The sequence below is a fragment of the Callospermophilus lateralis genome, chromosome 5, assembly GCF_048772815.1.
Source record: "Callospermophilus lateralis isolate mCalLat2 chromosome 5, mCalLat2.hap1, whole genome shotgun sequence".
NCBI classification, from domain to species: Eukaryota; Metazoa; Chordata; class Mammalia; order Rodentia; family Sciuridae; genus Callospermophilus; species Callospermophilus lateralis.
This window is the reverse complement of record NC_135309.1, coordinates 66,325,499-66,339,901: the sequence shown is the minus strand read 5'-3', so window position 1 is coordinate 66,339,901 and position 14,403 is coordinate 66,325,499. Positions and strand designations below refer to the sequence as shown.

Below are 14,403 nucleotides of genomic sequence, written 5' to 3'. Positions count from 1 at the left end.
ATTAATTCATATTTTTAAAAAAACCATCAGAGAGAAGTAAAATGTTATAGATGAGAAACTCAGATCTGCATAAAGGAAGAGTATCAAAGAACAAATAAGTGAAGGTAAAATGAAAAATCTAACAGATACATTTTCAAATTATAATAGCAATAATGTATTTGATCATGTGTGTATATGTGTGTGTGTGTGTGTGTGTGTGTGTGTGTGTGTTTATGGATAACTGAAATGAATGAAAGTAAGATACAAGAAATGGGAGGGAGAAATTAGAAATCTGGAGACTATCATGCTAAGTGAAATAAGTCAATCCCAAAAAACTTAAATGTTCTCTCTCATATGTGGAAGCTAACTCACAATAAGGGGGTGGGGTTTATAGAAAGAATAGAAGTTCAGTGGATTAGACAAAGGGGAATAAAGGGAAGGGAGAAGAGATGGAAAAGGAAGGACAGTGGAATGCATCTGATATAACTTGCCTATGCCCATCTATGAATATATCACAGAATACACCATTATGTACATCCATAAAAAATAATAAATAAAAATAACTATGTGGAGAACCTACATCTTGGGAGCAAATTTTTACCCCTCACACATCAGAGAGAGCACTAATCTCTGGGGTATATAAAGAACTCAAAAAGCTAAGCACCAAAAAAAAAACAAATAACCAATCAATAAATGGGCCAAGGACATGAACAGACACTTCTCAGAAGAGGATATACAATCAATCAACAAATATATGAGCAAATGTTCATCATCTCTAGCAATCAGAGAAATGCAAATGAAAACTGCTCTAAGATTTCATCTCACTCCAGTCAGAATGGCAGCTATTATGAAATCAAACAACAATAAGTGTTGGTGAGGATGTGGGGAAAAGGTACACTCACACATTGCTGGTGGGACTGCAAATTGGTGCAGCCAATATGGAAAGCAATATGGAGATTACTTGGAAAACTGGAAATGGAACCACCATTTGACCCAGCTGTTCCTCTCCTCCGTCTATACCTAAAGGACTTTAAAACAGCATACTGAAGGGACACAGCCACAACAATGTTTATAACAGCACAATTCACAATAGCTAAACTGTGGAACCAAACTAGATGCCCTTCAGTAGATGAATGGATTAAAAAATATGACACATATGTACAATGGAATATTACTCAGCAATAAAAGAGAATAAAATCATGGCATTTGCAGGTAAATGGATGGAGTTGGGGAAGATAATGCTAAGTAAAATTAGCCAATCCCCCCAAAAAACAAATGTAGAATGTTTTCTCTGATATAAGGAGGACGATGCATAGTGGGGTAGGGAGGGGGAGCATGGGAGGAATAGGCAAACTCTAGATAGGACAGAGGGATGGGAAGGGAAAGGAGGTGGCAGGGGGTTAGCAATGATGGTGGAATGTGATGGACATCATTATCCAAAGTACATGTATGAAGACATGAATTGGTGTGATATATACAAACAGAGATATGAAAAATTGTGCTCTATATGTGTAATAAGTATTGTAGCGCATTTGCTGTCAGGTATTTTAAAATAAAATCAATTAAAAAATAACTATGGGTAGGCAGCAAAAAATCAGTAGAGGGAAGAGAATAGGGAGTGGAAGAAGGGAGGGGAAGGAGAAATACTAGAGACTGAATTGGAACAAGATATATTCCATACTTTTAAAATTATATCAAAATAGATTCTACTGTCATATATAACTAAAAAAAAAAACAATTAAAAAAAAAGATGCTTGGGGCTGGGATTATGGCTCAGTGGTAGAGCACTTGCCTCGCATGTGTGAGGCACTGGGTTCGATTCTCAGCACTACATATAAATAAATAAAACAAAGGAATCTTTTCCAAGAATAGAAGCATAGAAATATTCCTAACTCATTCTATAAACTCAATGTCATTATAAAACCAAAGCCATATACAGACCCTATGAAGAAAACTACATACCAAAATTTCTTGTGAACATAGATGTAAAAAAAAAACAATACTCAACAAAATATTGGTAAATCAAATCCAGTAATGTATGAAGAGTTATATACCACAATCAAACAGAATTTATTCCAGACATATAAAGCTGGCTTGAAACTTTTTTTTTTTTTTTTTTTTTTTTTTTTGGTACCAGGGATTGAACCCAGGGGCGCTTAACCACTGAGCATTTTTTATATTTTATTGAGACACAGGGCCTAGCCAAGTTGCCTAGGGCCTGGCTAAGAGGCCGGGTTTGAACCCAAGAGTTTCCTGCCTCCGCCTTTTAAACTTCTGGGATCACAGGCATGTGCCACAGCTCCTGGCTGGCCTGAAACATTTTAAAGTCAATTCATATACTACATCATTTCAACAGGCTAAACAAGAAAAATAGCATGAGTATAACAATCATCTATTATAGAGAAAGAAAAAAAAAGTTTACAAAATCCAACACACATTCCTGGTAAAAACTCAGCAAAGTATTAATAGAAGTGTTCTCCACTGGGCACAGAACAAGTACAAAAAACCTATGACCAATATCACACTGAATAGTGAGATACTCAAACTTCCCTGAAAAGATCAGGAGCAAGGCAAGATAAAACCTCTCATCATGGCTCTTAAACATTAAATTGGAAGTCCTGGCTAATGCAATTAGACAAGAAAAGAGAAGAAAAAGGAATATAGATTGGAAAGAAGGAAAAAAAATCTTTGTTGACAAATAACATGATCACTTATATAAAAAATCCAAAATAATTGACTAAAAAAAAATCCTCCTGGAACTAATAAGTGATTAGAGTAAGCTTTTAGGACATAAGGTTAATATACAATTTGACTTTTTCCCTATACACCAGTATCAAATAAGTTGAATTTCAAAGTTAAACATTATCACTTACGATAGCAACCCACAAACAAAATACTAATGAACAAATCTAACAATATATATATGGGATCTATGTGAGTAAAACTACAAAACGCTTATGAAAGATACTAAAGAAGAACTAAATTAATGGAGATATATTCCATGGCCATGGATAAGACTCAATATTTTGAACTGTCATTTCTTTATAGATTCAATTCCAATCCAAAGCAAGTTATTTTGTGGATACTATGAAATTCATTATAAAGATTTTATGGAAAGATAAAAGATTTATACTAGGCAACACAATATGAAGAAGAACAAAATCAGAAGACTAACATAATCCAACTTCAAGACTTACTATAAAGCTATAGAAATCAAGACAGTGTGGTGTTGAGGAAAAAAAGATATATAGATTAATGGAACAGAATAAAGATCCCAGGAACAGACTAAAATAAATATAGTCAACTGATCTTTGCAAAGAAGTAAAGGCAATGCAATGAAGAAAAGATGGCCTTTTCAAAAAATGGTGCTAAAACAACTGAACAACCATGTGAAAAAAAAATCTAAATGGAGACCTTAAACTAACATTCATAAAAAATTAACTCCAAATAAAATATAGATATAAAAGTAAAGTGTAAAACTACAAATTCTAATAAGATAACATAAGAGAAAACTTCAATGACCTTTGGTAGGGTGATGGTTTATTTTATGTGTAGTATGTAAGGTATAATTTATGAAAAAACTAATTGATAAACTGGACTTCATTGACATTAAAAAACTTTTACTCTGTGAAAGACAATGTCGAGACAAGGAGAAGAATAACCACAGTGGTAGAAAATATTTGCAAAAAATACATCTGATGAAGGACTGTTTTTCAAAATATACAATAATTTTTAAAACCCCCAAACCAGAAAAGAAACTGATTTTAAAATTGGACCAAAAATTTTAACAGAGACGTCCCCAAAGAAGATACACAGATGACAATTAAGTATATGAAAAGATATTCCATATCATATGTCATTGAAGAATCACAAATTAAAATAATAAGAATCTACTACACAACTATTATAATGTCCAAAATATGACATTAACTAATGTTGAAAGTGTGAAGCAACAGGAAGTCTCAATCATTGCTGGTGAAAATGAAAATTGCTACAGCCACTTTGGAAGGTAATTTGGTAGCTTCTTAAAAAACTCAACATACTTTTCCCATATGATCCAGCAACTGGGCTCCTTGGTAAGTTACCCAGATGAGTTGAAAATTTATGTCTGCACAAATGCACATGGATGTTTACAGTAGCTTTATTCACAATTTTATTCATTTAGAAGCAACTGAGTTGACCTTGAGGATTTAAGTGAATAAATAAATTATGATACATCCAGACACTTGAATATTATTCAGTACTAATAAGAAATGAACTATCAAGCCATAGAAAGACATCGAAGAAAACGAAAGAAACCAACATAAAAAACCAATATGATTCCAGCTACAGTCAGTGCTCTGTATCCATGGATTCCATATAAATGCATAGGGAAGGCAGACTTAAGGGACTTGAGCATCCATGGATTTGGGTATCTGCAGGCAGTCCAGAATAAATCCCCTGAGGATACTACAGAAGACCTGGATATGGCATTCTGGAAAAGGTGAAACTATGAAGGCAATAAAATGATTAGTGGTTGACAGGGGATGCAGGTGAGGTATGGATGAACAGGCAAAGCACAGGGGATTTTTAGTACAGTGAAATTTCTGTAAGATACTACAATGGTGGAGACATGTAGTAGCAGTTTCTGGTTTGTAGACCAGCTGATTAAGCAATCCTATGTCAGCCTTCCAAGTAGCTAAGACCACAGTTGAGTACCAGAGCACACAGTTTTGTAGAATTCATCTTTGATTTGCCAACTTTTGTTTTGATTGTGATTTAATAAATTGTTTTTGAATGAATAAATAAAGAAAAAAATATCAGTGAGTAAAGGGAGATTTGAAGACTCCTCCTTACATTTACAGTGTCCCAGTAAACAATACCCCATTGTCCCAATCCCACATATATTTATAAAAAGGAAACACCAGTACCTCATATATACCCTTATAATCATGTCTAATTTTGAACTTTTCTCCTTTAAATTGTTCAATAAAAGGGCATATATCACTACAGAACTCAGACTAACAATGAACTCAATTAATGACTATCTTAAAAGCACTAACAGTTATGTTTTGGTCCAGAGATTAAAGACCCAAGAATTCTCCCAAATGGTTGGACAAGACAAACCATTAGGACATAGGAAAAAAATAACAGAATTTGTATTTGTATTTTTATGACATCTCTTTTTTATAGTTTATATTTTACTTGCATGTTTAATTCTCATAATACATTAGTACAATATTTTATATTTTATACACACACATATATCCATATGTATACACATATATTCATACACACACACACACGGAATATGGAGCTTGTCCAATTTCTTTTTTTTTGATAGAGCTGAACCATCAAATAAGTTTAAAGACTATTACCATAGTGACCATGTGATCCACCACCCTCCTTTTAGAAAGGAGGAAACCAGGGCTCTGAGAGAAGGGAGGTAACTTGCTCAAACTGTACAGCAGATTCAAGGTCAGATCTGGAAGCTGAGACTGCTCACACTTCATCCAGTTTTGTTTTACTGTTTTTCTGCTCCTTTGTTCTTTGATGGAGTAGAACAGTTTTTATAATGCCATATAATTCCACATAAAAAAGTACAGATGCATTTTTAACATTAGATTTTGTTAGACATTTAGTTTTAAAAGTGCTTGTACTCCTAAAAAGACTTTCTGTCTCCTCCAGAAAATGGGGAGGCTAAGCTTGCTGTCACAGATTGTGTTCTCTTCAGCCAGATTTCCCAGTCCTATAAAGCTTTATCCAGTCTCACAGGAACATTATTGCAGGTGGAATGCCCACTGGAAATCAATCACGATGAGAAGCAGCTAAGGGAGTCACTGACAGAAAGCATCACAGACAGCACTCTGGCCTTCTTAAACATTACAAGAGCCGTCAGCAAAATCTGGTCTCCAGGGACCATTACTTGATGGGAACTCTGCCAATCACAGCATTACTTAGAAGACCCCCTCCCCCCCCTTTTTTTTATGTTCCTCAAATGCCTACTGTCAAAGTAAACCAACGTTCAGAAAAGTTTCAAACACTTCCAAGTTTGGGTAAAGAAACACATTTCCAGATTTAAGTGTGTCTGTAAGCCAGGTAAGCGGGAGCACTTTTAAAAACAACATACAAACTTTCCTTTGTCAGAGCAGCCTTGTAAAATTCATTTACACTACAAGACTTGGATTCAGATGGTTGGAGAGGCCTTGAGAAACCTGGAATTCTATTAACTGCAGTCTTTCACTATGCAGGGTAAGGAGGAGAACATTGATCTCTCAGAGTCATTTTGAAAACTTTTAGCCCAGGATAAAAACTGACAAATAGCATAGGGTAAAAAGGCAAGAGCCACATCTTATTTGTTTCAAGTAGTCTCCCTCTACACATAGAGTCCCTACTGATTTCACAAAAGAAAGATCTTGTGCAAAAGTGGTCCAAATAGGAAGCAGGAAACTAGAAATGACCCAAGCTCCTGATACATAATTATCAATAAACCTATGCAATCATAATGTCATTACTTTGTTTTCACTGGATGTCAAAGTCTTTGCAGTACCATTTTCTCTTGACAGACCATTTATTACAAATTTTCTCCTCTTGGTAATTTTTTTGCTGTTTGGAAAAGTCTACATGCACAGAAAAACATTTTGAGAAATGATGAAAAATATTTACTTTATGCTTAGAAATGCTTTTCTATGCAACTAGTGTCAAAATTATAAACAAATAGCTGTCAAAATTATAAACAAACAACTGTGGAGGACTTTGCCAATATCAATGCCTTTCATCGAGAAAATCTAAATCCATTACTTTTTAAACAGTGTATACAGGTAGGTCCAGAACCACAGTTTTAGTTCCTAGTGATACTTTAAACCCTGAAATCGGGCATTTGGTGTATAAATCATAGACATTCTTATATTTTTTATTTTGTCAAACGCTTTTGTTACTTATTTAACCTCTTCATTATTTACTGAATAAGTTCAGTAAAAATGGGGTCTTAAATAGAATAAGATATATTCCATGCTTGTATAATTATATCAAAATAAATTCTATTATCATGTATAAACAAAAATAATCCAATAAAAATAATTTATTGAATAAACCCATTTCCTTAAAATGGGAGTAATAAATGGTATGCCAGACCTGAAGTTTATTAAAATTTTATCAAGGTGTTTTTTAAAAATCTCTTCTGACAATTCTGTAATCAACTTGGAAGAATAAAGATTCATAGCAATTGTTTTCACAGGTTGAGGAACTGGTCTCAAAACTTCTCTGAGTAACAGGCTAGTGGCAAGATAGCAGAAGGTTTCAAGAGGAGTTGGGGTAAGAACCTTCCTTGCCCTGTGTTATATTAACATGTCAGGAGCTGACACAATGGTCAGGCTGGTTGAACTACAATAATGAAGATGTGTCCATCTGCAAAGAGCAGGGGCTGCAGAATTAGGTAAATCCGTTTGAATTCCAGTTCCCCCCACTTACCATCTATGTGACTTGGGACTAAATATTTAGTCACTGGGTTTTAATTTCCACATCTGTACAAGGAAAATAACACACACACACACACACACACACACACACAATAGGCATATAGAAAGTGCTCAGAAAGTGGTACTTACTATCAAATTTGCAGATAATCCAAAACTGAGGATAGGAGCTATATTATAGAAGATTCAAAAGCAATATGATGGACTAGAGAAATAAGCTTAGATAGTGACAAATATAGAGGAAAGAAAAAATAAAATCCCACAGTTAAATTCTCTTTAAATTTTTGATTTTGCTTTAAATTCATTTGTACCAGCATAGAACAAGATCATCCTGACTTAACAGCAGCTTATATGAAAAAAAAAATTCTGAAAACTGCACTGACGGGGAGTTTACCTTGGGGACAATAGTAGCAGGCCACAGATACTCAATTACTGGGTGTAATTTTGTACTACATTAAGTACATAAGCATATGTTATATATAAATCCAGAAAGTTAAGTAGCCTAGTGCACTTTGCTGTGGACACATCCCATCTGGAGCATAATGTTCAGTTCTAGACACTGAATTTTTAGAAGAATATTCACAAAACAATACAACCTAAAGTGGAAATCAGAACGATGAAGTGGTCAAAAGATTGCTGAAGGGGCTGGAGTTGTGATAGAGCACTTGCCTACCATGTGTGCGGCCCTGGGTTCGATTCTCAGCACCACATATAAAAAAATAATAACGATCCATTGACAATGAAAAAAAAAGTTGTAATTAAAAAAGAAAGAGAGCTGAAGACACTGGGAATAAGGTTGACTGAAAAATCTAGGAAAAATGTGATAACTGCCTTCAAACATATGAATTATTATAAAAAATTGAAGAGTAATTCTAATAGCAAATATATTATGAATACTGATCATGTAAAAAATAGACACAGTTATCCTTATTTTGCAGGTGAAAAAACTGAGGCACAAGGAAACTAAATTACAACTCAGCTTGTCCCCCAGTAGCCCATCCCCAAATCTGAGGAAGATATTAGAGCTATTTGCCAAATATTTGTAGTCTTAAAGGATCATAAGATGGCACTCCGCCCCCCCACCCCCCTCCCCTGTTTCTTCACAGTTGGGTATGGTCACATGATCTGCTTTGGCCAATGAAATGTGAGCTTACACCATATTCATCACTTTCAAAAGAGAGTTTAAGAGTCTGCACACAGCTTGCCACATACTCTCCCAACTGCAGATGTGCAGAGATGGAGCCTCCATTAATTGAGGTCTCTGAGGGACAATGATGAACAGAGCTTCCCTGCTGACCCATGTGAGAGAAGTGGCAGGAACAAGAAATTGGCTGTTATTGTTTGTTTAAGCCACTGAGGTTCAAGGGTTGTTTCTTTTACAAGGGCATCACTCCCCTTCAGACAGACACATGAGCCCACATACTTAAAATCAGCATACTGAGGCAGGAGGATTGCAAGTTCAAAGACAGCCTCAGCAAAAGCAAGGCACTAAGCAACTCAGTGAGATGCTGTCTCTAAAAAAAAAAAAAAAAAAAAAATACAAAATAGGGTTGGAGATGTGGCTCAGAAGTTGAGAGTTCCTGAGTTCAATCCCCAGCACCCCTCCCCCCGCCCCCGCAAAAAAAAAAAAAAAAAAAAGTCATCAGAATATCTCAGAATAATGAAACATTTATTCTATTTTCAGAAATAAAAGAATAATTTGTAGAAACTATGGATGGGCAGATTGGGGCTTTCTAATTTAATTTTATTTTTTTTATAAAAATTATCTAAAAGTTGCTTCATGAGGTGGTGAGCTCCCTAATGATGGCAGTATTTGATGAGAGGCCAGATGATCATTTTACATTTACATACAAAACAGATGTCTTAATGAAGGGAGTTCAAGGTATCAAACATTTATTGAATACCTGCAATGTGCCAGGCATTCCAGTCACAAAGAGAAATCCAAACACACAATCCTTATCCTCTAAGAAATAGCAATCAAGTCCAGAACTAGATAACCTCTGATTTTTTCTAACAGTGTGATTCAGCCAAATTAGACATAATAACATGGCCAGGATAAAGCTGACAGCAAGCCTCAACTTACAAATAACCATGTACCACTAGGAATCCTGCTGATGCTTAGGTTGTATTATTATTTTTCAATTAGAAGCCAAAAGTATAGGGTTTATAAAAGGGAGGAAAACGGGAGAATTGCTGGGTTTAAAGGAGAAACATTTTTCCTTTCTCTAGTTACCATTCTTTAATCTTGCAAACCAGGCATATTATCTGGCTTACATCAGGGGTGTTCCAGCAAAGGGAATAGACTGACTCACAGCAATTGTTTGACCTTTTCCATCACTTCTCCCACCCCTTAGAGACAGGAAGGGAACATTTTGGTGCTGATCAATTCACACCCCAAAACAGGCAATCACTTTTCTATAAAGAGCTATTCTTCAGTTAAGATGTCAGCCAAAGCCTTTCCAAAATATCAAAACTTTTCCCAAAAGGGTATGTGGGCAGGGCCTAAAGGAATGCCATATTCAAAAGAAGATGTGAAAATCTCAAACTAAATGAGTGATTCCAAGAGACACTGCTATTGTTTCACAAATGGCACTTTTAAACAGTACTGATTTCCATATTTCATCTCAGTAGCTAAAAGTTTGTTTTTTTAAACTTTTGAAAATCAATCAGGGAGAGATACTATCCTTTCACTGGCTCACTGTCTTTTAATGGAAAAACAACTAAGAACTGGATAAGCATTAACTGTAATTGTTCTGAGGCAGACATTTCCATTTCAGGTTTATTATTCATGATTGTATTAAAGCAGAATAATATATGTGGATGGATTTTGCAGCCATTACCTAGACACTGGTAAGGGCATCTGATGACTATTGTTCTTCAATTCAAAAGTGTCAGTTTTAACTTTGAATCCTTCAGCCCTGCCTAGGCCCTGAATTTTCTGAACCATGGCTCTGATTTTCTATGAAATAGTCACAAAAATCAGGGCATACTGATCAATGCCATCCTTCCCATCAGTTTGGTATGGCACGAATGTCTCTAAAATACATACAGAAGAAATTGGCTTTAGCACGTGTAAAAGCAGCAGGGAATTTACAGCTCGTGCACCCTTAATACCCTCTTCTATTTTAAAAAATACAATAATATTCTTGCAGAGACAGCTGGATCCCTGTGATACCCAGTCTTGTGCCAAGCTGTGTACAAATATACTCTTTACAAAACAGATGTGAAACCTGCTATGACAGAAGCGGGGCAAAAAGATTCGAGTGTTTAGTGGCTCCACACCCAAAAGTTTCAGGCACAGAGCTGATGTTTGAACAGTGAAAGGGGAGACCGCCCATCCTGTACTTTCATCCGGGCACTATGGAGATGACCCCATTTCCTAGAATCAGTTTGCCCTCTGCCCTAAAGACCTGGGTTGAGATTTAATTTGGGACCAGAGTGGGCCAAGACAGTTGTGCTGTTGGTTACTCAGAGAGAGAGAAGGTCTGAAATCTCCAAGACTGCCCAGGCTAACTGGGCTGACACACCCACCCAGAACTAATGGCCCAGCGGTCCAGCGGGGAAGCAGGGGTAGGGAAGCAGAGCCGGGCAGGGGGGCTGGGACCCTGATAGTGAGCATACGAAGATGCTGCACGTGCGAACCCAGGGACTGGACTAGAAGGTCAAGATGTGCTCAGCACAGGATGCCCTTTTCCTCCCTCTAGTCGCCCATCCCCTTGGAAAGTGAGCGCGAGAAAGTTGCGCCCCGGCCATGGCGGCCAGAACTGGAGAAGGGGACAGGGCAGGCAGAGAAGGGAACTGGGCCCCTTTACCTTGTCCTCCGGATCAAGGTTCTGCAACACCTCCTTGCCTGTGGCGCTCAGGATCTCCACCCCGGCGGGCTCGGGCGACTCGGGCGCGGGCTCACTGCTCTCCTCCCGGGCTTGGACTCTGCGTGGGGTGTCCCCCTCGACCCCGGGCCGGGTCCCTGAGCCGCGGCCGCTGCCCTGGCTGCTCCGGGGAGTCTTTGCGCCTCGCTGCCCCACGCTCAGGGCATCGAAATCCAGCGTCTTGCTCTCGAAGGCTCCCTCCACGTTGCAGAACATGCCTCCGTACTTCTGCCGTGGGACCTGGTCGGTGGTTCCCGGTCTAGCCAGGTACACGGGCAGATCATCCTCGTGGGAGCTGTCCCAGCCTCGTCGTCCGGAGGCCATGGTTCAAGCGCGACAGCGGCCCGCTGGTTTTCTTCCCCAGAGACGGAAAAGGGCAGCCGGCGGCAGCGTGCACCCAGCCACAGTGACTGGAGCGGGAGGAGGCGCCTGAGCCTTCGCGCCAGAGGCGGCAGTGCTGCTCCGATTCCTGTCTGTCCCCAGCGAGCCAGCCAGCCAGCCAGCGAGCGTGCGAGCGGCGCAGGGGCCCGGAGCTCCCTCGTTCGCCCGGGGGACCTCTCGCCCGCCCGCCGGGAGGAAACCGCCTGCTGCACCTCCCCAGGCACCCCCAGCCTTAACGTGGGCTCGCGGGCTGGCGCAGCGTTGGTGCCCATCACAAACACAAATCCAAACTTGGCGCGCCGCGCGCACGTACACACACACACACACACACACACACTCCCCCCTCACGCAAGAAGCTCCAGACTTGTTTCATACTTAGACTCAATTCAGATGTCTTAAAAATGCTCACACTAGGAGAACTTACTCCCATATGCACATAAACTAACTCTGTTTTCCCCGCATTAGCTCCCGAGTTTGCCTCCCAAACACCAATCTTTTTGACTCTCTCATGCACAAAATCCAAACTGACTCAGGTGTGTTCATCTCAAAGACAAGTCCTGATTTACAACAAGCACATACAAATTCGGATTTAGAACAGACTCACAGTCTTACCCACAACCCCAGATGGCCTTATTCTGATTTTGAATTGTCTCACAATTACACTAGTTCCAGAATCTGCCTCGAAAACCTGCACCTTCATATGATAAATTTCTGAATTGAATTACACATACACAATACAACATATCTAAAAACATAAATAAATATTTTTTAAAAACCCACACACAGAAGAAGGGAAGACCATCTTTCTTCATTGACATTCACAAAAACCCAGAATTGACTCACATAAACCCATTCCTACCTCATACATACTATCCTAGAGTGTGCTTTTTACCCAACCTTAATTTGCCTCACAAAATTACACTATAGATCACAGACATGCATACCTGCATGGATTTTGAATTGCAAAATGATCTGTCCATCATACAACAAACTACAGGCTTATACCTCACACAGAGACTCAAGCCCAGGTTTACCTCCTTTAGAACCTTACACTTGGTTCACACACAAATTACATTTACTTCAAAAAATGCACAACCAAAGAACTTTGCGTTCCATGTTACCTCACTCATACAAAGACTTATGTGCATACATGCTCTCATGATCTCATTCCCATCCTCATGTCTACCCATATGTGCTCTGTCTGACCCAGTTGTTGCCACATAAACACAGAATCCACAGACTTGAAAAACTTGAATCATATCAGTGCATATAGCTTAAGCCCAGAATCTTTGCTGCCCAAATTTAACTGAATCTCCTCTCAAAAATGTATGCATTCATTTGTTTATTCAGCCAACAAGAAACGAGTGATTCATTGGCCCATTTGCTCTTCACGAAATACTGGAACAACAGTGTTAAACAAGGCAGATGAGGTCTGACCACCAAGAGTGTAGTTGTAGCCATCCATCTAAGCACCATCATTCAGGGTTTATTTTCTGACTTCATTCCCTGAATCCAACTCCCCCCATTCTTCTAAGCTCCACAAAGGCAGCGATCTGGTCTGTTTAGTTTACCTTTATATATCTTGTGAATAGGACATATTCAGGCACATAACAGGTACTCAATACATTTTTTTTAATAAATGAATGATAACAACAAGGAACATTTAAGAAGCTGTTGATAATGTGCCAATCGCAATTGTAATTCTTTCATATATACTAACTCATTTCTCTGTGCATATAGGCACAGTCTTTGAAGGCATCTGAGCTGAGTTTGATGACCTGAAATTCTAGATTCCAGTTTTGGAGTGAGACAAGGACACTAGGAATTATAACATTGAATCCCTGTGACAGCCACAAAGATTTGGAACATGGAAGTCAACCTGGACTCAGAGCAGACACGTGCATTGACAAAAGTTATACCTATCCACAGTGAAGAGAAAAAAAGCATTCACTAACCAGCCTGCACTCTATCAAAATTATTTATTATTTCTTGCGCTCACTTCCTCTGGGAAGCTTCTCCTTTTAAACAAATGCTGATTAGTGATAAACCTAGAATTTCACTTGAAAATGGTAATATAGCTCATTTCCTCCATCTGTGATGACATAGATGGTTTCCTTCACCTTTTCAATTGCTACTGACTTCTTCTCCAGTCATTAACTAATTATAGGCTTGTAGGAGGACACTTGCTTTGTGTCCAGTGCTGTTGCAGGTCCTCTCCTCTGTGGAACATAATTCTAGTGGGGGGAAACAAATGAAGAGAAAAAAATCAAGGCAGAGATTCATAGAGCTATAAAAGGCTATGAAGAAAATAAGATAATTAGCTAAGATATATCAAGAATTTAGGAGTGTCTGACTCTGTGTAAAGGGCATACCATGCAGTCTGTTTACTAGCTTTTATAATTCTGCAGATCATGTACTATTATTCCTTTTTATAAACAAGGAAGCCCAACTTTTGGCAGAGTCGTAACCTAAATGAAATATGTATAAAGGGTCTAACAGTTCCTTGAAAGGGCCTATTCTGAATGTCGGTGCATGCATGTATGTACTATTGTAAGTGGGTGTATGGGATACACAACCAGTTTTGTTGTTAGAGGAGCAGCTCCATTATCTCACTACTCTCTATATGATGCTATAGCTATGCCCAACAATTATATTTGTTGACAAAACATCACATTTAAAAGTCAATTATTGCATATTCACATATATGACTAATTAAGAAA

General features: G+C 38.3%; 1 protein-coding gene across 1 annotated transcript in view; it reads right to left on the bottom strand.

Annotated features, from left to right (window-relative positions):
• The window catches only part of Dpysl3 (dihydropyrimidinase like 3), a 106,460-nt gene extending 94,766 nt beyond the window's left edge, over positions 1-11,694 (bottom strand). Inside the window, exon 1 of the mRNA XM_076856751.2 lies at positions 11,246-11,694. Within this exon, the coding sequence (XP_076712866.1) occupies positions 11,246-11,626 (381 nt within the window). The 5' untranslated portion in view covers positions 11,627-11,694. The remainder of the gene's footprint in view (positions 1-11,245) is intronic.
• Positions 11,695-14,403: the final 2,709 nt, after the last annotated feature.